At 37.2% G+C, this 24,357-nt stretch overlaps 1 protein-coding gene across 2 annotated transcripts in view; it reads left to right on the forward strand.

The window, feature by feature from the left end:
* The window catches only part of PRIM2 (DNA primase subunit 2), a 312,787-nt gene that overhangs the window by 275,388 nt on the left and 13,042 nt on the right, over positions 1-24,357 (forward strand). For both annotated transcript variants that reach the window (XM_073006101.1, XM_073006100.1), the window contains exon 13: positions 22,722-22,790. In XM_073006101.1, the coding sequence (XP_072862202.1) occupies positions 22,722-22,790 (69 nt within the window). The remainder of the gene's footprint in view (positions 1-22,721; positions 22,791-24,357) is intronic.

The following is a 24,357-nucleotide window of genomic DNA, read 5'->3' on the forward strand; positions in this document are numbered from 1 at the left end:
AGTGAGACCCTGTCTCAAGAAAAAAAAATAGTGCCAGTAAAGGGGATGCCAGAGTGGTATTAGCTTAAGCATCATGGGGTTCATTTCTGGGTTTAAGACCTGAGCCTATCTGTAGGAATAGGAGAAGAAAAGAACTGTCAGAGAGGGTGGGCTTGATGAAGATATAAAAGAAAGAAAATCTCTCTCTAACCAAGCAGAATTAAGCTCTCTTTCCTTTATACCATGACTGTATTGTACATGCCTTTGCTCTTAACATTTGTTATACTTGATTGTAATTATTTGTTTACCTGTTCATCTTTCTCAATAGTTTGTGAGTTTCCTGAAAGGAGGACTGGATTTTTACTTAACTTTCTGTCTCATAGTAATCCAATGAGTTACACTTGTTAGGTGCTTTTAAAATGTTGGAAGAGTGAATGGGCATATTTAGGTATGAGGTGGATCCTAGAGTGTGCATGATAGTATGCAGAGAGAGGCAAATAAAAGACACAAGTGAAAAAGTAACTTACTGGAGGGAGGACAATATGTACTTGAACCAAAGGATGGTAAAAGAGAAAGGCATACCCCTCAGCAATGTGAGAATATAGAGGAAACAGTTAAGACACAGCAAAGGGAAGTTGATGGAGTGTATCAACTGGTCTCACTCTTCCTTGTAAATAAAGGCCATATTCTCATTATAGAAAAGGTTAGAAATGACCACCAACAAATGTGATAGGGAATCTAGAAGAAATTAGAGGTGTTTTTTAGCAGTCATAAAGAATCTCCTTTAAAAAAAATCTTAATATATTAACATTATCTCAAGAAAACTAATGTTTATAGTTAATAGTAATGACCATGTTTGTATACTCTTTGCTTTTGACTCCACTGTATTTCTCCATTTGCCCTTGATCCATAAGTATACCCCTTACTTAGCTGATGCTGGTTAGTAATTTTCACATTACCCTTTAGACCTGCATTGTAACCTTTTATCTGAGATGAACACAGATGTATAGTGCATGCGGGCAAGCTGTAAATAATATTTTGCTTTTATTTGATGTCTTTATTGAGTGGATCTCACTAAAGTGAAGCAGCTGGTGGACTGTATTCTAAAGGGCAAAGAGTTAATGAACGAAAATTCCATGTAAAACATTTTGATAAGGTTGAATTTTGCAGGTTGGCCTAAGTGCAGATTAGATCTTGAAAACTCCAAGTGTACATGAAAATATTGAATGAGAATTAAGAAAAACATCATTAAAATGTACGTAAGGTAGAACTCAATGTGGTTATTTTTATCTCAGAGAAAACTACTTGAAAAAGATACCTTTAACTATAGGAAACAGATTTTTTTTTTTTTTTTTTTTGAGGGAGAGTCTCACTCTGTCTTCCAGGCTGGAGTGCAATGGTGCGATCTCGGCTCACTGCAACCACCGGTTCATGCGACTGTCCCGCCTCAGCATCCTGAGTAGCTAGGATTATAGGCACCCTCCACCATGCCCAGCTAATTTTTGTAGAAATGAGGTTTCACTTTGGGTGATCTGCCTGCCTCGGCCTCCCAAAGTGCTGGGATTACAGGTGTGAGCCACCACACCTGGCCAAGAAATAGATGTTTTAAGTATTCAAAATGTTGGTGATCAGAAAAGGGATCATTGTGACTCAGCTGGCATTGGTGAATTTTTTTTTTTTTTTTTTTAACAAAGCATCCTTATAGGATCACATTTCATTTTCCTTTTAAATTAACCTTAATAGTGTTACAAAATCACTGAAAATTAATGAGCTTGGTATCTAGCTTAAGAAACAGCAATTAAACAGAATATGGCCAAAGAAAATGGTTACCCCTGCATTTATTCCCCTCTCCTCCCCGAAAAGAGAAATACACAGCAGTCAATTCACCAACATGATATAAAAATTATAAATATTTATGCCCCAACAACATAGCTTCAAAATACATGAATTAATAACAGAGAACTGAAAAGAGAACTAGACAAATCCACAGTTATATTTGGAGACTTCAGCACTCCTCTTAATAATTAACAAAACAAGCAGGCCGAAAGTCAGGAAGGATACAGAAGCCTTGAATAATACTGTCAACCAACTTTACCTAACCGTCAACCAACTTTACCTAGTTAACATCTGTAGAACATGTTACCCAACAACAGGAGACATGAAGTAGTAACCCAGGTAGATCATAGTCTAGGTCTTCAAAATCCATTACAAATGTAAATAATGTGAAATCCTATAAAGCAGGATTTAAAGCAGAGCAATAAAGCAAGAAAAACAAACAAAAGATTAGAAAAGAAGAAAACCTTTTTCTATTCTCAAAGTGATTATCAATGTAAAAAAATCTCAAAGAACCTAGCAAGATGCTACTGTAACTAGTAGGTGACAGGATACTAACTCAATATACGAAAATCAATTCTATATCTTACAGTGAACAACTGGAAATCAAACATTTCAAAAAGTATTAGGTTGCTGCAAACATAATTGTGGCTTTTACCACAAATACTTGTTTAGCAGCCTAATACCATATACAGTAGTACCAGATATCCAAAATATACACAAGATCTTTATGTGAAAGACTGATGAAAATGAAAAACAAAGTGGAAACATATGTTTCCTGATTTCAAGACTTACTGAAAACTATTGTAATTAAGTTGGTGTGGTATTAGGGAAATGATGAAGACAGATTAATTGGACAGAATAGAGTTCAGAAATAGACCCACACATACATGGGCAACTGATTTTTAAACAAAGGTGCCAGGGCAATTTAATAAAGTAACGCAGAGTTCCAGAACAACTCTAGAGCTCTAAAACAAGTAGATCTAGAACAATTGGATGTCCAAATGCAAAAAGCCTAGACATATACCTCCCAGCTTATATAAAAATTATAAAAATGGATTATAGAACTAAGTAACTGTAAAATGTGAAACTTACAGAAGAAAACAGAATATCTGCACAACCTTCGGTTTGGTGTGTTCCCTGAAAGAAAAAAGTGATAAATTAGACTTTACCAAAATTAAAAATTTTGCTCTGCAAAAAACAGCTTTAAGAGAGCAAGATAAGCCACAGACTGGAAGAAAATATTTGCAAATCATATATTTCATAAAAGATGTGAATCCAAAGGATATAAAGAACTAAAACTCAGTAATTAGAAAACAGTTCTTTAAATGGGAGTAGACAATTCACCAAAGAAAAAGTGTGAATGGTAAATATAAGCACATGAAAAAATAAATAGCTCATTAGTGAAATGAAATTTAAAACTACAATGAATACCATGATATGTCAAATAGAATTTATCTAATTTTAAAAAATCTAGCAATACTAAGTGGTAGTGAGGATGCAGAGCAACTGAAAGTCTCATACAATACTGGAGGAAATGCAAGTGGAAGAGCCACTTTGAAAAGGAGTGTGGTAATTTCTTATAAAGTGAAGCTTACACATGCTATGTGACATAGTGATACCTGTAACTAGTATTTACAGAATTGAAATAAAAGTGTAAGTCCACATAAAAATCTATTCCTAAGTGTTTATAGTGTAGGCATTATTCATAATTGCCAAAAACTAGAAACAACCCAGATGTTCTTCAGTGTGTGATTGAATAAACAAATTGTGGTATAGTCATACAATGGAATATTAGTTGGCAATAGAAAGGAACAAGGAACAAATTACTGATACACCCATTGACATGTAAGGTTCTCAAATGCATTATACCAGATGAAAGAAGTCAGACTCAAAAGCACTCTAGTGTCTAATTCCATTTGTGTGACAAATCTATAGGTACAGAGTGATTGCTGGGAGCAGGAGAGGTGTTAGTTATAAAGGACAGGGGTAATATTTTTGGGTACTGGGAATGATCTGTCTTGATTGCAAATATCAAAACTGAATTTGTCAAATTTTGCAGAACTATGATAAAAGGAAATATATTTTATTTAAAAACTTTCTTTACTTTTTTAGAAAAATCTTAGTCCCTGAGTAAAAAGGGGATATATTTTACTGTATGGAAATTAAACCTTAATTTTTTTTTTGTTTCTTTTTTTTGTTTCTTTTTTTTTAATAGGGTCTTGCTCTGTCACACAGGCTGGCGTGCAGTAGTGTGATCATATCTCATTGCAACCTCGAACTCCTGGGCCTAAGTGATCCTCTTGCCTCAGTCTCATAAGTAGCTGGGGTTACAGGTGCACATCACCATGCCCAGCGAATTTTCTACTTTTTTGTAGAGATAGAGGTCTTGCTATGTTGCCTAGGCTGGTCTTGAACTCATGGCTCAAGCGGTCCTGTCGCCTTGGCCTCCCAAAGTGCTGGGATTACAGACGTGAACCACTTATTATTATTTTTTTAATGGGGGAAAAAGAAAAGGGTAGATGGTAAGTAGCATAATGAGCCAAAATGTTTACTTTTCCTAGTAAAAATGCAGTAGATTAAGTTTATATCAGGAACTCAAAGTATAAACATATAATTTAGAGTGACATAGACAACATCCTATGTAATAAAAAATGGAAATGGTTAAAGTAATTGCCTCTTGGGAACTAACCAAGCAGTGGGATGAAATGTGATATGAGAACTGTTGATTTTAATAATAAGCCGTAATGTACTTCAGGTTTTTTTCCTTACATGCATTACTTTGATTAAAGGTTGGAAAGAAAGTTTAATGTTATTAATGAAGTTTAAGTTAAATTGTCGTGTGCCTAATGGATAGATAGTAATAGTGGTAGTACTAGATGACTGCAAGGTTTTTGGGTATGAAATTCTAACCCTTATCCCTCTGAGCTCCCAGTACCTAGCACAGTATCTGGTCCATGTTAGGGACTGTGAAGGACCTGAGATTTTACCCTACTTGCAAGCTAAGAACTTAGCTGCCACACTTTTATGGATTCTGGCAGAAGACACGACAATTCCAGCAATAGCAGTATGTCAGCCTTTTCTTGCATTCATTCCTTGAACCCTACTTCCCACAGAGCAACATGAAGGCCAGGTACTACCTGCACATGCAGTGGCTTGTGTTAGAGGAGAGAAACCCTGAGTTTAGGGAATCTGAACCTTTTATTATGGATAGTAAGTATGTCCACTCTTTTATTATTTGTTTTTAATTAATTAATTTTTTGAGAAAGAGTTTCGCTCTTCTTGCCCAGGCTGGAGTGCAATGGCGTGATCTCTGCTCACTGCAACCTCCACCTCCTGGGTTCAAGCAATTCTCCTGCCGTATATCTCCTGTTTAATCCAGTGGAAGGTACTATTGTCTTCCAGGGGTCTTCATTATATCAGAGGTCCCCAACCCCTGGGCCATGGACTGGTGCTGGTCCATGGCCTGTTAGGAACAGCAGGAGACGAGCCAGGGCTAGCAAGCATTACTGCCTGAGCTCCACCTCCTGTCAGATCAGTGGCCATGTTAGATTCTCATAGGAGCCCGAACCCTTTTGTGAACTGTGCATGCGAGGGATCTAGGTTGTGTGCTCCTTATGAGAATCGAACTAATGTCTGATGATCTGAGGTGGAAGAGTTTCATCCTGAAACCACCTTCCCACCCTGGCCCGTGGAGAAATTGTCTTCCATGAAACTGGTCCCTGGTTCCAAAAAGGTTGGAGACCACTGCGTTACATGAACATCCTTGAAAAAGGGGTCTGGAGTAAAAACCATTGTTGCCTCTATTTACAAAATGTTCAGAAATTTAAGACTACTGGAAAATTATTTCTCAGGAATACATAGCTGATGACCAGTGAATAATATATAGATATGCAATCTATATTGGTCATTTCTTATTGGTACCTCAGCTTTTTCTCCTTAAAATATTAGTGTACATTTTAATCTCATACTTTCATTAATTTCCTTTCAAAATTGGCAGTGAGTTAAAAATCCTTTCAATGTGTTGTTAGTTTTGGTATCGTATCTATCTATCAATAGTTTCTGCCTAAGTTAGATGTCTGGAGTTTCTAATTATTCTGAAAACACTTTTGTTTTTTAGTTTTTGTTTTCCACTTCAGCTTTTCCTTTAAAAACCTGCAATTTTATGGTAGAAATATATATATTTTGAGATACAGAAATTTTAGAACTGGGCGCGGTGGCTCATGCCTGAATCCCACCACTTTGGGAAGCCAAGGCCTATGGGTTTCTTGAGCGCAGGAGTTCGAGACCAGCCTGGGTAACATGGCAAAATCCAGTCTTTACAAAAAAAATACAAAAATTAGCCAGGCATGGAGGCATGCACCTGTAGTGTCAGCTGTGCAGGAGGCTGAGGTGGGAGGATTGCTGGATTGCTTGAGCCCAGGGGATTGAGTGAGCCATGATTGTGCCAGTGCACTCCAGCCTGGGCCACAGAGTAAGACCCTGTCTCAAAAAAAAAAAAAAAAAAATTTAAGAATATGTGTTCAAAATGTCGACAGTAAAATATCTCTTTGGTCTTAAATGGGTTGTTTCTCTGAAGAAGTTATTTTCTGTTGTGGAAAGATGCACATGAAATTTTCAAATTGTACTTTGTTTCATAGACTTATAACAGTGTGCTATGTCCTATTTTAATAGAAAAATTGGGGCTGGCCACAATGGCTCACGCCTATAATCCCAGCACTTTGGAAGGCCAAGGTGAGAGGATTGCTTGAAGCCAGGAGTTGGAGACCACCCTGGGCAACATAGGGAGACCCTGCCTTTAAAAAAATAATAAAAATAACAGTTGTGGTGGTGCACACCTGTAGTTCTAGCTATCTGGGAGGCTGAAGCAGGAAGATCACTTGAGCCTAGTAATAGTTACAGTAAGCTATAATTGTGCCACTATACTCCATCCTGGAAGACAGAGCAAGACTCCGTCTCTCCAAAAATAAATAAACAGTACATAAAGTTTATAGGAAAATTGTCTTTTTGTTATACTAAATCACTTATGGCCATATATTTAATTCTCACAGAGCTTAATAAATAAATAATAATCGCTGCCTACAGACTAATCTAAAGGTGGTAGTTCATTGTAATATATGCCACAATGAAGTTAACATCTTTTATTGTAATCTCTGAATGCTGTTACTCCTTAATAGTTTTTCTTTCTTATGTGTGCTTGATCTGTCTCTGGAAATGGAACAATTTGAAGCCACGGTAGTTTGTTTTATTTTTGTGCCAAGCATTGTGATGGAGGCTTTCCACAAATAAACTGTATCTCGTTTGATTCCCACCACTACGTTATCCCTGTTTTATAGATGAGAAAGCTGAGGTTTGGAGAAGGCAAGAAACTGCTCAGAACCATAGAACTAATATATGATAAGGCCAGAATTCACACCTGTGCCTGACACTGAAGCTGAAGTTTCTTACAATACATTGTTCTGATTCTCTGTAGTATTTTTCTATTTTAAATTCAGTTGAAATTCTTTTTGGTTTCTTCTTTCATGGAAAGCCATCACTGTGAAGTGAATGGTAATTCTTATGTACCCAAACTTAAGAAAATGTATAATGCATTTTCGAAACACTGACAAATGTGAAATAAAGATGAGAATAATTCACAAAATGTAAATTATATATGGTAAAATATTTTCAAAAGATCTGGTTGCTTTTTTTTATTGAGGTGAAAGTCACATAACATACAAATAAGTATTTTAAAGTGTACAATTCAGTGCATTTAGTACTTTCACAATATTTTACAACTACTATTTCTATCAAGTTCCAAACCTTTTCATCACCCCCAAAGAAAACCTCATACCTATTAACAATCACCTCCTGCCACCCCTAGAAACCAGTAATCTGCTTTCTATCTCTATGGATTTACCTATTCTGAATATTTCATAAAATAGCATCATACACTGTCTACCTACTTCATATAGCATGTTTACAAGGTTCATTTGTGTTTTGTTCTTTTTAATGGCTGAATAATACTCCATTGTATGTCTGTACCACATTTTGTTTATCCATTCATCCTTTGATGGACACTGGGGTGTTTTCACCAAGTGGGTGACTTTAAAACTGTATGTCACAGTTTTGGAAGCCAGCAGTCAAGGTGTTGGCAGGGTAGCTCCTTCTGAGAGCTGTGAGGGAGAATCTGTTCCAGGCCTTTTTCTCAGCTTCTGGTGGTTTGTTGGCAATCTTTGACTTGTAGATGTATCACTCCAATCTCTATCTTTATTTTCACATGGCATCCTCCCTTTATGTCTTCTCACCATCTTTCCTCTGTGCATTCTGTCTTTGTCTAGTTTCCTGTTTTTAGGAGGATACCAGTAATATTGGATGAAGGCTTACCTTAATGACCTCATTTTGATTACCTCTGTAAATACCCTATTTCCAAATAAGATCACATTTTTAGGTAGTTGGAGTTAGGACTTCAACATATCTTTATTTGAGGGACACAATTCATTTCTTAACACTATCCTTTTAAGTATGAAGTGATATCTCATTGTGGTTTTGATTTGCATTTTTCTAATGACTAATGATGTTGAGCATCTTTTTATATGCTTTTTGGCCATTTGTGTATGTTCTTTGAAGAAATGTCTATCCAATTCCTTTGTCTGTTTTTGAATTGGGTTGTCTTTTTGTTTAAGAGTTATTGATATATTTTGGATGTAAGACTTTTATCAGATAGATATATGATTTGCAAATATATTCTCCTAATCTGTAGGTTTTCTTGTCAACAACTTCTTAATGTCTATTGGTGGACAAAATATTTTAATTTTGATGAAGTTTGTTTTCTTTTGTTACTTGTGCTTTTAGTGTCATAATTATCTATGGTCAAATTCAAGGTTGTGAATATTGACATCTATGGCTTTGTATAAAAGTTTTATAGCTCTAGCTTTTATATTTAGGTCATTGATTCCTTTTGAGTTAATTTTTGTAGATGGTATGACGTAGGGGTTTATCTTCATTCTTTTGCTTGTGAATATCCAGTTTTCTAACACTATTTCTTGAAGAGACAATTTCCCCATTGATGGTCTTGCACCCTTGTCAAAACTCAATTGGACATAGATGTATGGGATAATTTCTGGAATATCAATTTCTACTGTATTGGTCTGTCTGTCCTTATGCCAGCCAGTACCACGCTGTTTTGATTTCTGCACCTTGTATTGAGTTTTGAAATCAGGAAGCATGAATCTTCCAATTTTGTTCTTTTTCAATATTATTTTGGCTATGTGGAGCTCCTTGCAATTCCATTTGAATTTGAGGATCAACTTTTTTATTTCTGCAAAAACAGCCATTAGAACTTTGATAGGGATTACACTGAATCTGTAGATTGTGTATAAGAGGAATCATGGCAGATGGGTGGCAGGACTAGATTGCAGCTCTGGACAGAGCAGCACGTGGACGCTTGCATTGTGAATTTTAGCTCCAGATCGACTGTAGGAACAAACCAGCAATCCTGAGAGGACCCTCAGACCCCCTGAAGGAAGCGGACTGCTCCTGCAGGACCCAGGAGATACCTCAAATACTCTGGGAGGTGAAAGCTTCGGGCAAGTTTTCAAGCCCGCCCTCTGCCTGGAAACAGATCTGGGGCTGTTGTTGGGGGGCATGGTGGGAGTGAGACCAGCCCTGCAGTTTGCATGGGAGCTGGGTGAGGCCTGTGGCTGCTGGCTTTCCCCCACTTCCTTGACAACCTGCATGACTCAGCAGAGGCAGCCATAATCCTCCAACTCCAGTGACCTGGGAATCTCACCCCATCCCCCACAGCAGCTGCAGCAAGACCCACCCAAGGAGAGTCTGAGCTCAAACATGCCTAGCCCCACCCCGACCTGACAGTCCTTCCCTACCCACCCAGGTAGCAGAAGACAAAGGACATATAATCTTGGGAATTCTAGGGCCTTGCCCACTGGTGGTCCATCTCTGCACTACTACAGCTGATGCTCTCTGGAAAGCGCCACCTCTTGGCAAGAGGCCAACCAGCACAAAAATAGAGCATTAAATCACCAAAACTGAGAACCCTCATGGAGTTCATTGCACCTTCCGCCACCTCAAATGGAACAGGCGCTGGTATGCGTGGCTGAGAGACCCATAGACGGTTCACATCACAGGACTGTGCAGAAATCCCCAGTACTAGCATGGTGCCAGGTAGATTCACTGGATGGTTAAACCCAGAAGAGAGACAACAATCGTGGCAGTTCGGCTCACAGAAAGCCACAACCACAGGACAAGGGGAGAATACTACATCAAGGGAACACCCTGTGCACCAGAAATCTGAACAACAGCATTCAGCCCTAGAGCTTCCCTCTGACAGAGCCTACCCAAATGGGATGGAACTAGAAAACCAACCCTGGTAATATGGCAAAACAAGGCTCATCAACACCCACCAAAAATCACATTAGTTCACCAACAATAAATCCAAACCAAGAAGAAATCCTGATGTAACTGAAAAGGAATTCAGTAGGTTAGTTATGAAGCTAATCAGAGAGAACCAGGGAAAGGTAAAGCCCAACACAAGGAAATTCAAAAAATGATACAGGGAGTGAAGGGAGAAATATTCAATGAAATAGATAGCTAAAAGAAAAAACAATACAAAATTCAGGAAACTTTGGATACACTTTTAGAAATGCAAAATGCTCTGGAAAGTCTCAGCAATAGAATTGAACAAGTAGAAGAAAGAAATTCAGAGCCTGAAGACAAGGTCTTTGAATTAACCCAATCCAACAAAGACAAAGAAAAAAGAATAAGAAAATATGAACAAAGCCTGCAAGAAGTTTGGGATTATGTTAAACCATCAAACCTAAGAATAATCGGTATTCCTGAAGAAGAAAATTCTAAAAGCTTGGAAAACATATTTGAGGGAATAATTGAGGAAAACTTCCTTAGCCTTGCTAGAGACCTAGACATGCAAATATAAGAAGCACAGGGCCAGGCATGGTGGCTCACGCTTGTAATCCCAGCACTTTGGGAGGCCGAGGCAGGTGGATTATGAGGTCAGGAGATCGAGACCATCCTGGTTAACACAGTGAAACCCCGTCTCTACTAAAAATACAAAAAATTAGCTGGGTGTGGTGGCACACACCTGTAGTCCCAGCTACTCAGGAGGCTGAGGTTGCAGTGAGCCAACATCATGCCACTGCATTCCAACTTGGGTGACAGAGTGAGACTCCGTCTCAAAAAAAAGGACAAAGAACACCCAAGAAATTCATTACAAAAAGATCTTTGCCTAGGCACATTGTCATTAGGTTATCCAAAGTTAAGATGAAGGAACGAATCTTAAGAGCTGTGAGACAGAAGCACCAGGTAACCTATAAAAGAAAACCTAACAGATTAACAGCAGACTTCTCAACAGAAACCCTACAAGCTAGAAGGGATTAGGGCCCTGTCTTCAGCCTCCTCAAGCAAAACAATCATCAGCCAAGAATTTTGTATCCAGTGAAACTAAGCACCACATATGAAGGAAAGATAAAGTCATTTTCAGACAAACAAATGCTGAGAGAATTTGCCATTACTTAGCCACCACTAGAAGATCTGCTAAAAGGGGCTCTAAATCTTGAAACAAATCCAGGAAACACATCAAAATAGATCTCTTTAAAGCATAAATCTCACAGGACCTGTAAAATAAAAATACAAGTTAAAAAACAAAAACAAAAAACCAAAGTATGCAGGCAACCAAGAGCATGATGAATGCAAAGGTACCTCACATTTCAATACTAACATTGAATGTAAATGGCCTAAATGCTCCACTTAAAAGGTGCAGAACTGCAGAATGCATAAGGACTCACCTAACACATAAAGACTCAACATAAACTTAAAGGGTGGAAAAAGGCATTTCATGCAAATGGGGACACCGAAAGCAAGCAGGGGTAGCCATTCTTATATCAGACGAAACAAACTTTAAAGCAACAGCATTACAGGCAGGAGCTGCCATGCCAGGCATTTTGCTCATTGCTTTCAATGATGTCATGTCTTTTTTGTCCCTCAGTTTCTCCATTAATACCTTCTTTTGCATTACATTTTTTTTTTTTTGGTAGTGTACTTAGTCTGTTTTGTGCTGCTATAACAGAATACCACAGACCAGCTAATTTATAAATAAAAGAAATTTATTTCTCACAGTTATAGAGTCTGAGAAGTCCAAGGTTGAGGAGCTCTTTTCTGATCTGGTGAAGGCATCCTTGTTCAGTCTTCACATTGCAGAAGGACAAGAGAACAAGCTAGCCAAATGCCACCTGAAGCTGCTGCTTTTTTTCTCTTTATAAGGGCCTTAGTTCTATTAATAAGGAATGAGCCCTCATCATGTCTTAAAGGTTCCACCTCTTAGTACTAGCAGATTTGCAGCACCTGAACTTTGGAGGGGACACATTCAGACCATAGTACCATAGTACCATTTTTATTCCCATCATTTTTTTTAATGTATTTTTTGCCCCCATTATTTTCTTAGTGGTTATCCTGGGGACTGTAGCCGTTTATATGTATAACAATTTTTAATATCAACTTAGCATCTATTATATACAAAAACTCCACTTCTGTATAGTTCTGTCCCTCCCCCTTATATTGTTGTCACAAATCACATCTTCATACATATAGTTATCTTAGCTCCTATGGTTCTTTTTGAATTGCTTTGAGTTACTTTGTAGTTATCTTTTCTTTTTGCCTGAAGGATTTCCTCTAGCATTTCTTGTTGGGCAGGTCTACTAACAACAGACTCCCTCAGCATTTGTTTATCTGGGAATGTCTTACTTTTTCCTTATGAATCTTGGTTGACAGTTTTTTTTTTTTTTTCTTTTCTTTCTTTCTTTTTTGAGATGGAGTGTCACTCTGTCACCCAGGCTAGAGTGCAGTGGCACAATCTCGGCTCACTGCAACCTCTGCCTCCTTGGTTCAAGTGATTCTCCTGCCTGAGCCTCCCAAGTAGCTGGGATTATAGCCAGTTTGTGTTAGCTCCAGTATACCACTGGCTGTAGTAAAATATACACCAAGTTTCACAGAGTTATAGTAGTATCAAAAAAAGCATTACAAAATATATCAGTAATATTTTTATATTGATTACATTTTGAAATGACAATTTTTAGATATATTGCTTTGAATAAAATATATTACTGAAAGTAATTGCTTATTTTTACTGTTTTAATTGGGCTATAGAAAATCTAAAATTACAGATATGTCATATTTCTGTTTGAGGGCACTGCTTTAAGTATCGAGCACTTGAGAATGTTGCGTATTCGAGTGATTAAGTTCTGTTTCTACAGTGTATTTTAATGTTTGCTTCTGCTGTACAATTGTGTTAGGCCTATTACAACCAATACTTACTTTTACATGTTGGCCCATAAGTAAGTATACATAAGGCTATTCATTTTTCAAAATTTTGATTGAAATGGTACATTATTTACAAATGTATTTCTGCACTAATGTTTTTAAAACTGTCTTTTTATTTCTTATTTTAGTTTTTTTAATAGAGGAAGGAAATGTGTTTTAGAATTTTCACTCAACTATTAATGATTTTTAAAACAAATCTAATTGGTGCACCTAAGAAACTTAAGAGTGATATTAAAACCATGAAATATGGAAAAAAAATATGCTCTTATTGCTTCTTGAGGTTGGTTAAACTGTTTTTCACAGTCAAAAATTTTCAAGAAGTTAGTGACTATATTAAATCTAAAACTGGCAAATGCCTTTTAATGAAGAAATCTTTCAAAAGGGACAGTTTAAAAGACTTAAAAGTAACTCTTTGCAAGAAGATTTTATGACAAAGATAAATTTCAATGACTCTTTACTTAATGTTCATATAAATCTGAACTACCTAAAAACTCCTATGGTTTTCTTAGGTAAGGGGGACTTATCAATGGATGATAGTATTCAGTCTGTCTATTACTTTATGAAAAGTAACTGCTTTTAAGGGCAGCTTTTGTATCTGTTTCATCTCCAGGAATATCTCTTCTGATTTATGAGAACAGTAGTTTGATTGCTGCACTTAGCTTTGCTTTTCTTAGTGTTGTAGTTGAAAATGTGTAATGTTCTTGGTAAAACTCAGAATTGCATTAAGGAAAAGATGGGAAGTTGAGCATTAGAATTGGTGTCACCAGGCCATGGTTGTGCTTTTGGCTTTAATACTTGATTTCTGTGTATATCCTTCCTTTCTTATAGGCTGAAGATAAATGGTCACTTGGAGATTATTTAATGTTCTGGTTAAATAATGTTCTGGTGGTTAAAAGAAAAATCACTTTGAAAGTCAAGTAACATATGTCATTGCTAGCTAAGCCTATTTATTAAAAGTTGTAGTTGTTAAAATTGCACTCAAATGGAAAACATCCTTTCTTAAAATTTAAAACTCTGTTTATATAGTTATACATCTTTCTATATTATTTATTCATTACATGAAAAATTGCTGATACCTATGGAAGAATTTTATTCAGTCACATATGATACTGTCACTTAGGATATTTTTGTAAAGTCCAGTCTCACTACCTATAGTCATAAAACTATTGTAACTTAGTTCTATTTCTTGATCAGTTTATAGAGTATACTCCCAGAGGCATCCCGGCTTCTTTTGAAGAAGCAAGCTTAAGGTACCCAGAAAGTTACGTAAATTTATTTCATAAAGCAAGTAGTTTAGATTTTTAGCCTGGGTAGCTTTAAGTCATTTCAGACTTCTTGGTGGTGTTTGCCATCAATTTGCAGTGTATTTCCTATTAGATAAAGTTTCTATCTCTGAATTTATGTGATTATTTTTACTTCTTAATTCTTAAGTGACAGATTTTAACATTAGCTTCTGTTTTCAGTAGCGTATCTAGGAGATAAGATGCATCTTTTAATAAACATGATCTAAAGTAATTATTAAATCAGTACATGATACATCTTTTAATAAGCATAGTCTTCTAAAGTAATTATATAATCAGTATAAATATCTTTCATTATTTTCATAAAGATCATAGGGCATAGTGATTCTGAATGGCTTGCTTTTATATTAGGCCAAAAAACAGAATCCTGAAAGCACAGTAATAATTAGTAACTGAACCACATAACTGAGGTCTGACAATATGTTTCTCCATATCTCTAAGCAGGCTTTGCATGTGTCTTCTTGTTTGTCCTCCCTTCCCCCCCTCATTATCTTTCCTCTCTTCTTCCTTCTCTTTCCTTCCCTCCTTGCTTTCTAAGTTTACTTAGTTGTTGATGTTTCCTAAGAGCTTAAATCCTTTAATCCAAAATGTTGGTGTTAATGTGCACTGAGAAAATCAGTATTTTGGTTAGCAGTTTAAATTGCTTCCCAACAATCCTTTTATTGGTACCTAACTACAATAGAGTAGGATAAGTGCTTTAACAGTTAACTATTATAGAGTATGCTAAATACTTTTATAAAAATATATTCAAAGTGCCAGAGGGGAAAGAGCTGTTGAAGAGGGAGCAGAAGAGAATGCTTCATATAGGAAGTGACATTTTAATTGGGTTTGAAAGTGGAGTAGGAGTTTTCCCTGTGCCTGATGTAAGGCAGATCAGGCAAAAGGAGCAGCATTCATTCAACATCAACAAATAATAATTGAGTGATGATTGTATTCCATTTACTGTTCAAGACATTGGGAATATAATGATGACTAAAACTAGTGAGACTTCTACCTTCATGGAGCTGATATTCCAGTGGGAGAGACAGACTGTATTAGTCGGTTTTCATGCTGCCGATAAAGACATACTCAAGACTTGGTACTTTATAAAGAAAAAAAGGTTTAATGGACTCATAGTTCCACGTGGCATGGGAGGCCTCACAATCATGGTGGGAGGTGAGAGGCACGTCTTACGTAGCTGCAGACAAGAGAGAAAATGAGATCCAAGTGAAAGGGGTTTCCCCTATAAAACCATCATCAGATCTCGTGAGACTTATTCACAACCACGAGAACAGTATGGGGGAAACCGCCCACATGATTCAATTATCTCCCATCGGGTCCCTCCCATGACACATGGGAATTATGGGAGCTGCAATTCAAGATGAGATTTGGGTGGGGACAGAGCCAAACCATATCACAGATAAACAAGTGTAGTGAAAGAAAACTATAGCAGGATAAGAGAGAAGAATGAGACTTGTGGAGGTGACTATTAATTTAAATAAGGTTGTTTTGTGTGTTTTGAGGAACCCTAGTCCTGAGAGACCTATGAAAAATAGATTCTGGAGACAAATTAGTTTGAGAAACGTTACCCTATCTGCCATAAAGAAACTTAGGTAATGGTGGATTAAAGCCAGGTAAACAAGTTATTAGACAAGAAAACCCCTGATCATCACTAGGATTTTGTGAGCTAAAGTTCCAAAGAGCACATTGTAGGAGAAGCTGGACCAAAATATGAGGATCCAGTGGCCAGGTAGGACAGGGTAGGAGCCTTTGAATCATGATGAAAAGTTTGTGCCCCAACCATGCCAGGATTAGTTTTGGCTTTTAGAAAAGATACTCTGGTGGCAATGTGGCAGCTATCTCGAGTGAAGAAAGTATAAATCAAGAAGCTTTCCAATAAAAAAGGGAATGATGAAGGCTTCAGAAATGGAGAGAAAAAGGTAGATTTTAATGACATTTGGAGGTAGAATTGACTCAGATAATTTTGTTTATAGATAATAAAGAGTCAGAAAAATTCTTGACTTAAAATGTTTTAAACAAATGAAAGTACATCTTCAAGAGAGGGAAACTTGGCCCTGATCTGCCAGTAAGTAAAGGTCACAGCAGAGGTGTAAGGCAGCAGCAGGCTAAGCTGTGCTGAGTGTGTGAGAAATGGAAGCAAAGTCATATGTTCAAAAATGTGCAAGACTTGGCATCTCCACCACATTTTTCTTTCACCTTTGAAATATGGGAAGGTTAGAAATGGAGTGGAATAATATCAGCCTGGTCTAGTTTTGAAAGGTTGAGCTTTTTAGGAAGAAGCAAGCTTATTATCACTTTTAAATAAGACAAAACATGACCTTGAATTAGATTAGCCACATATCTAATTGGTGAGCGCAGCATACCTAGCTGTACAGTGCTCTGCTCACCAAAGCCAAAGATGGGCAGGTGGCTGCATTCTGCTGCCAGGTAATATCTGAACCTCATTGGCAGGCAATGAAGCAAAAGAGAGAGAGGAATTTGCAGCTGGCTAGAAATATTAGAGAGTATTAGCAAGAGGGAAGGAAGTGTGGCTTAAAGTTATAGTGTGTGTATAAAAAGAGTTCTATTTTTGTGTATGTATGTGTTATAAATATACATACCTATAACATTTCCTACCCTGTTCATCTGTGTTCCATCAACTGGCTATGATCTATCACTGATTAAATCAGAAAAATATCACCTTATTTGCTTTTTGCTCTTCAACTGCAAGGATGTCTTTGGTGAGGCACTTTATTAGAATTCTCTTACAGAAAAAAAAATCAGTAATTCATCTTGAGGATGAAATAGTAGATGAAGTATAATTAATGGTTTTAGCAAACTTAGCAAATAGAAATATGAACTTTTTTGTGAAAATGAAAACTGCATTGCTTTTTTTTAAGACAGGATCTCATTCTGTCACCCAGGCTGAAGTGCAGTGGCATGGTCAGGACTCACTGCAGCCTTGACCTCCCCAACTCAAGCAAACCTCCCGCCTCAGCTCCCCCCAAGTAGCTGGGACTACAGGCATGTGCCACCATACCTGGTTAATTTTTTGTATTTTTATTAGAGACAGGGTTTCTCTGTGTTGCCTAAGCTGGTCTTGAACTCCTGGACTTAAGCAATCCACCTGCCCTGGCCTCCCAAAGTGCTGGAATTACAGGTGTGAGCCACCACACCCAGCCTATTTTTAAAAACTGTAATATTCTTACTGGTGGACTTTATTCAACTGGTAGAGAATAGTTAAAAATAAACAGAGGCTAGGCATGGTGGCTCACACCTCTAATCCCAGCACTTTTGGAGACCAAGGCTGGTGGGTTGCTTGAGGCCAGGAGTTTGAGAACAGTCTGGCCAACATGGCAAAACCCCATCTCTACTAAAAATTCAAAAATTAGCTGGGTGTCTTGGTGCACATCTGTAATCTTGGCTACTTGAGAGCTGAGGCTGGAGAATCACTTGAACCCAGGAGGTGGAGGTTGTAGTGAGCCAAGATTGCAACACTGCCCTCCAGCCTGGGTGACAGAGTGAGACTGTCTCAAAAAAAAAAAAAGTTAAAAAATATATAGAGTTTAAAAATACGAATTACCAAAATATTGTAGTTTGATGTCACTACTCACTTTTTTTCTTGGATACGGAGTCTTGCTCTGTCACCCAGGCTGGAGTGCAGTGTTGCAGTCTTGGCTCACTGTAACCTCCACATCCCAGGTTCAAGCGATTCTCCTGCCTCAGCCTCCCGAGTAGCTGGGATTACAGACACGCGCCACTATGCCCAGCTAATTTTTGCATTTTTAGTAGAGATGGGGTTTCACCATGTTGGCCAGGCTGGTCTTGAACTCCTGGCCTTGTGATCCGCCTGCCTCAGACTCCCAAAGTGCTGGGATTACAGGCATAAGCCACTGTGCCCATCCACTACTCACTTTTTCTTTGCCTTTTCATTACTGATGAACTAGATTAGAACAGTAAGTGGATTGTTACACTTGACATTTTGTACTTCATCTGTAAATACTGGCGTTAAAAACTAAGTCATACTGCCATTTGTATAATATTCTTAGATCTTTATAGGTGTTTTTTCTTCAAATAAAAATTGTGTTTTTAAATGTCTTTGATATGATTGTTCAAAATGTTTGATATTTTTGTAAAACAGAATTAGAAAACCTCTGGCCCCAGCATCAGAATGGACCCTTGATTTGATTTCCTCTGACCTTTGGAAAACTGGTCTTTGGTATTAATGCTGTATGCAAGAGGACCTCATAAGGTGCTCTGGTTCTTTCAGAATGGAACATGAAAACTGGAGAGTTAGTGTCAGTGCTCAGTGAACATCTTTTGTGAGCTGTGGGTTAGACTTTGATGCTTACAAGCCACATAAATAGCAAGCCATGGACTCCATTGACTTGTCCCATTTCTCTGGCTTTCCACATTTTTCTTCCTATTCTTGTTCTGTCTCTTCATTATATTTCTTCCTCTTGATGGGTTTCCACCTCTATGTAGTATGTGTTTTCCTGACCTATTCTATTTCTGATCCTCACTCTGGGGCAGTCCTGGCCTGCCATCTTGGGAAGCTATGTTTTTATGGAGGTCTGGGCTTTCAGAAGCCATGCTGCAGAAACAAACACAGGCAAAAAGTACTCTTGCCTAACAACATCTTCATTACTTTGTGGAGTATTTTAGTTTTTTCTTAATATGTTTTTAAAATTTTTTATTTTAGATTCAGGGGCGCATATGTGCAGGTTTATTATATGGGTATATTGCATGATGCTGAGGCTTGGGCTTCTAATGATCCAATTGCCCAAGTAATGTACGTAGTACCTGATAGGTAGTTTTTCAACCCTTGCCTCCCTACCCCCAATTTTGGAATCCCCAATGTTTATTGTTACCTTTTCTGTGTCTGTGTATAACAATGTTTAGCTCCTACTTATAAGTGAGAACATGTGGTATTTGATTTTTTTCCTGCATTAATTTGCTTACGATAATGGCCTTCAGCTGCATCTATGTTGCCATAAAGGACACGGTTTTCTTTTTGGCTGCATAGTACTCCATGGTATATAAGTATATTGTGGAAATTTGACCCTAAATTCTGTTTCACACAGTCTGCCTTAGGCATCTGTTCTTGGATTTTGATGTTTGCCAGGTTTGTAATTTTGATCCTATATCATAAGCTGAAATTTAGTGTCTTAGTCATACCTTAATTCTTTCCTTCACCTGATTTTTGGTTTGTATTTCCTGCCTTGGAGACACCCAACCCCCTCAGCAAGTTGTATTAGTATCAACATCAAAATAGAGTTACCTGCAGAATATCTTAATACAGTGCTTAGTGGTGATGTTCATATTGGAAAAATTTCACAAAACAAAGTGCAGAAAAAGTCTCAGGTTGTACTCCATATACAAATGCTAGAACATCAGAATCACTTGGGAAGATTTTGAAGTCAGCAAAGGGTGCATCTAAGACATCCTAACGCTAAGAGACATGAGGTATCATACTCCTGTTTCTACACAAAAAAAATCTGTTTGTTAATCATATTGTTTAGTGGCTACTAAGTGGTATTTTGGGTATTTTACATTTATTTTATATGATAGGTTTGTTTTTCATATTGGCATTTTCCCGAGTTTTAGAACTAGTTATTTTGGAAATTAGTTGGCGGGGGAAAGGGTTGAGTGGTATGTCACGCATTATTTTAAGACATTTGAGGACAGGTTCCTCTTGAGTATTTTCATGCAGAACATCTGATTTTAGAAATATTTTATAGCCATTAAGTGGGAAATGCTCCTGTCTTCAAATCTGACCACTTACCATCGCCACTGATATTACCACCCTGGTCCATGGATCTACCGTCTATTCCCTGAACTCCTTTAATGAGCGTTTCTACCTCTATCCTTTCTGATCTGTTCCCAGCACAGCAGGCAGAAATGAACCCTCTGTCAATGTCAGGTCACTTTAGTCCTGCACATAGAATATTGTATTCGCTCCCCATTTTACTCAGAGAAAAAGTCAAACTTCATTCATTGGTCCACGTTTTCTTTTCCTATATCTCTGTTATATAGATCATAATCTGAACTGAAACTATATATTCATTAGTTGGATTTTTTGGAGTAATGTTTTATGTTTTCTATCTTAATTTTAAAAGCATGTAAGTTATCTTCCTTTGAAAGATTATTCATTTGCATGTGATTTTTAAAATTCTTTCTGCGGTTAATGGCCCTCATCCTCAGGAGACAGATATTCCGATTTTAATATATTTCCTCATTTCCGAAATGAAGATAAAAGTATCTACCAATAATACCTGTTTACCTCAAAAACCTCTATTGCCTTTTTTTCTCATCACACCTTTACTTATTTACAGAAACCTTCATTTATCTCAAATATGCTGGGACATGATTAAAGCTCTTTAAGCTATCCTGATCATAGTTGAATGGCTTGTTTATAGATTTGCAAGCAGGTTTCAAATAAAAATTCATCCTAATAAGATAAAACAAAAATAAAACTAAGTCATTTTTGTGAAGGAAGAGCCCTCTCTGCGAGTGGGGTCAGGTTAGGGGAAGATTGTAGCGTGATTAATTTTATTTATGGACCCTAAAAATTGAATCTAAAATTTGCAATACATCTGTTTTTCTCACATTCTGTGGCTTTTATGTCAGTTTTCTTTAGTAAGTTTTTTACACGTGTGGATTACTATGGTTTTTAAAATTTTTTTATTAATATGATTTTTTATTAATGATTTATTTCTTCATAGCATGTTTCCCAAACATAAATACTAGACTGTGTATATGTATATCATGTTACATATTTACTTTTTATATGGTTGAACTTTTTTATTTCTGTGAATCCATTTCCTCTCCAGGTAATTTATGGGATCATCTAAAGCTTAAATTTATGTTTGAAGTCTTCTCCAAAATTCTAATTCAGATATTAATATATTATTATAGATGTTTGTCAGTAATTACTTGCAAGTTTATCTCATCACAGTTTGAAAATCTGTGTGTAAGAGCATCAGACAATATGAACTTAGTGTTAGTGTTACTTGGAAAACTTGCAGAATAAATTTAAAAATGAAGAAAGTCTCATTTTAAATTGATTTTTCACTTTTTGCTCTAATAATTCAAGAAAGGTGGACAGGCCAGACTGGCAGAATCCTGGCCTCCGTGGTTGGCTGGCATTTACACAGGTCTTTCATATATGATTTAATAAAAGGTGACATGAAATTCAGAAATGTAATCTATAAGACAATCAGAGAAAAACAATTTTTGAAGCACATTCTTGTCAGTATTGTATAATGCCTGTTCTGTAACTGTAATTTTTTTGTGTATCTGTCAAATGATGTTAAGCTATATTCAGTAATGAGGATAGCAGGAATTCGAGACCCCATGTTCATTTCTTTTTGTGACAGGAAGGTCAGCTTTTTAAAAAATAAGAAAGGAATAGAAATTAACATTTCTCCAGAATTACGTTTCCCTTCATTTGAGGTTATCTCTTAATTCCAGCATTTTACTGCGTTTGATAAATAGGCCAAATAATGTGTTTTATTTATTTGAGGGCTTGGGGGAGGCAATGAAACTTTACAAATTTCAACTGGCATTGCAGTCTGCTGATAAGGATGGGAGTTTGCACCGCTCTGAAGAGTTTACATGAAGTAGAATTGGAAAGCAAATTGTATTTACAAAAGATAGGATGATGTTCCTAATAGGTGTTCAGAATAGACTGTTCACTCTCATATTCTGCTGAGCTTTGCGAGACATAACTTCATTTCAAAAAGAACAAATCTGACTGAAGGGAAAAGCATTCCCTCTTCACAGATACTTTTCCAAAAGGGTTTACATTAAATTTTCCTGATGGGCACACAGCAGTATTTCATGCTGTATCTGTATAAACCATTAATGTGGAAAGTAAATATCTGAATAGTATACTTGATTGCTTCATGCACCAACCATTAGATTACTAGATCTCTATCTACAGTTTTGGGAGAGATGTTGCAATATGATGTTCTGGCAATAACTGTCAAAGTCATCATACTAGGATCCATTTTCATCTTGTTGAGGTAAAGTTATTAAAATGCACAGTTGGTAGGTCAGAAAGATCACTGACTATCTCTTGTCATCTGTGGTTTAATGCTGACCTAAACCACTACTGCATAATGTCAGAATTATCACAGTGTCCAGGCTGCAGAAGTACAACATGCTTCATGATTTATTGCATTTCCTGTCTGGAATGAAGATTATGAAAAGGCCAACAACTGTCTGCAAGCTACAGTGGTTTAGAAGAAAACTTAATTTCTAATTTTTATTTCTCTTTTTCCTCATTCGTTTTAGATTTTGGATTTAGCAAAGGGGACACATTACCAGGTAGCCTGTCAAAAATACTTTGAGATGATACACAATGTAAGTATTTTTTTTTTTTTTTTTTTTTTACTTCATATCCTAATTGTTTTTTGTTACTGTGTCACATTCAGGGTTTTTAGTTGCATCAGTGGAAACCACTGTAGCTATTTTCAGCAGAAAGGGGGATTGCATGGTATTAGGTAACTTACAGCATTTATTGAACGACCAGACAACTAAGCTTGGATGCTGCAGAACCAGGAATATTTTGTAACTAGGAGAAGCTACATCATAAGAATATCTGCACCTGTCACCTACCACTCCATATCTAGGGATGAGACCAAGGGTCAGTAAAGTTTTTCTGTAAAGAGCCAGAGTGTAAAAATTTTAGGCGTCATGGTCCATATGGTCTGCGTCACAGCTACTCAACTCTACTGTTGTAGTGCAAAAGCAGCCGTGGAAAGTATGCAAATGAACAGGCATGACTATTGATCCAATAGAATTTTATTTATAAAATTAGGTAGTAGACCCAGTTTGACCCACAGGCCTTGATTTGCCAACCTCTAGACTAGATCTGGAACCTGTGCCACAGCTGCCTAGAAGAACCAAAGGCTTTTGCCATCTTCCATGCAGAAAATCTGATCCTTGTACTTGTGGCTGCCACCTGATGTTATCTTACCCTCTTCCACGTCTCATATTTATCTGCATGGCAAAACCTAGATTGCATGTGGACCCCTAACTATAAACGAGTCAGGGAAATGTGTTTGGTTTTTATCTTGCCAGCTTCCTTAGTACAAAAAAGCCTGCTTGATTATTAGAGTAAGAGTGGAATGACCCAGTCTGGCACAGAATAGATTTTGAAGTGTGTAAAGCCAATGTCACGAAGTCAGAGGCCTACAGAGATTGGGCAAATAGCCCAAAAAAATGAAGCTGCCTGAGATCAGTACCACAGAGTATGGCAGAATTATAGTGCACTGAAGATGTTTGCCCTGTTAGAGGCATTCACACTGACAAATTGTGAGGCTCTCTGCAGGCCAACAAAACACATCTCCAAGTCCAGTTCAGCCCTCTGGCCCCTAGTTTGCATCCACTGATCCTGGGAAAGACATCCAAGAATGGACTTTGGAGATCCTTGTCCTTCTTGAAACATTTTATCTCGTATGAACATATGTGTATTTTTCTGGAGTCCATGGTATTTATTAAAGATCCATGACCCTCCCCAAAAAGAAGTTGCATTTATTGCATCATCAGCTACTATGCTAAAGTTTTACAATTATTTTTATGCTTTTTATTTGGTTGTTACAAAGTAGTTTTTCTATTATGGTTATATAATTGCAGAATTTCTTACTTGATAAAGTATCTCATAGGAAAAAGATATTTTGTAATATTGCCAATAATAATAAATAATAGTAATACCAGCCAATATCTATGGAACCCTTAATGCTGTGGTCCCCAACCTTTTTGGCACCAGGGACCAGTTTCATGGAAGACAATTTTTCCATGGTTAAACAGGGGCTGGTGGGAGCACACAACCTAGATCCCTTGCCTGCGAGGTTCACAGTAGGGTTCGCACCCCCATGAGAATCTAAGGCCACTGCTGATCTGACAGGAGGTGAAGCTCAGGAGGTGA

Source organism: Chlorocebus sabaeus, chromosome 17, assembly GCF_047675955.1.
Source record: "Chlorocebus sabaeus isolate Y175 chromosome 17, mChlSab1.0.hap1, whole genome shotgun sequence".
NCBI classification, from domain to species: Eukaryota; Metazoa; Chordata; class Mammalia; order Primates; family Cercopithecidae; genus Chlorocebus; species Chlorocebus sabaeus.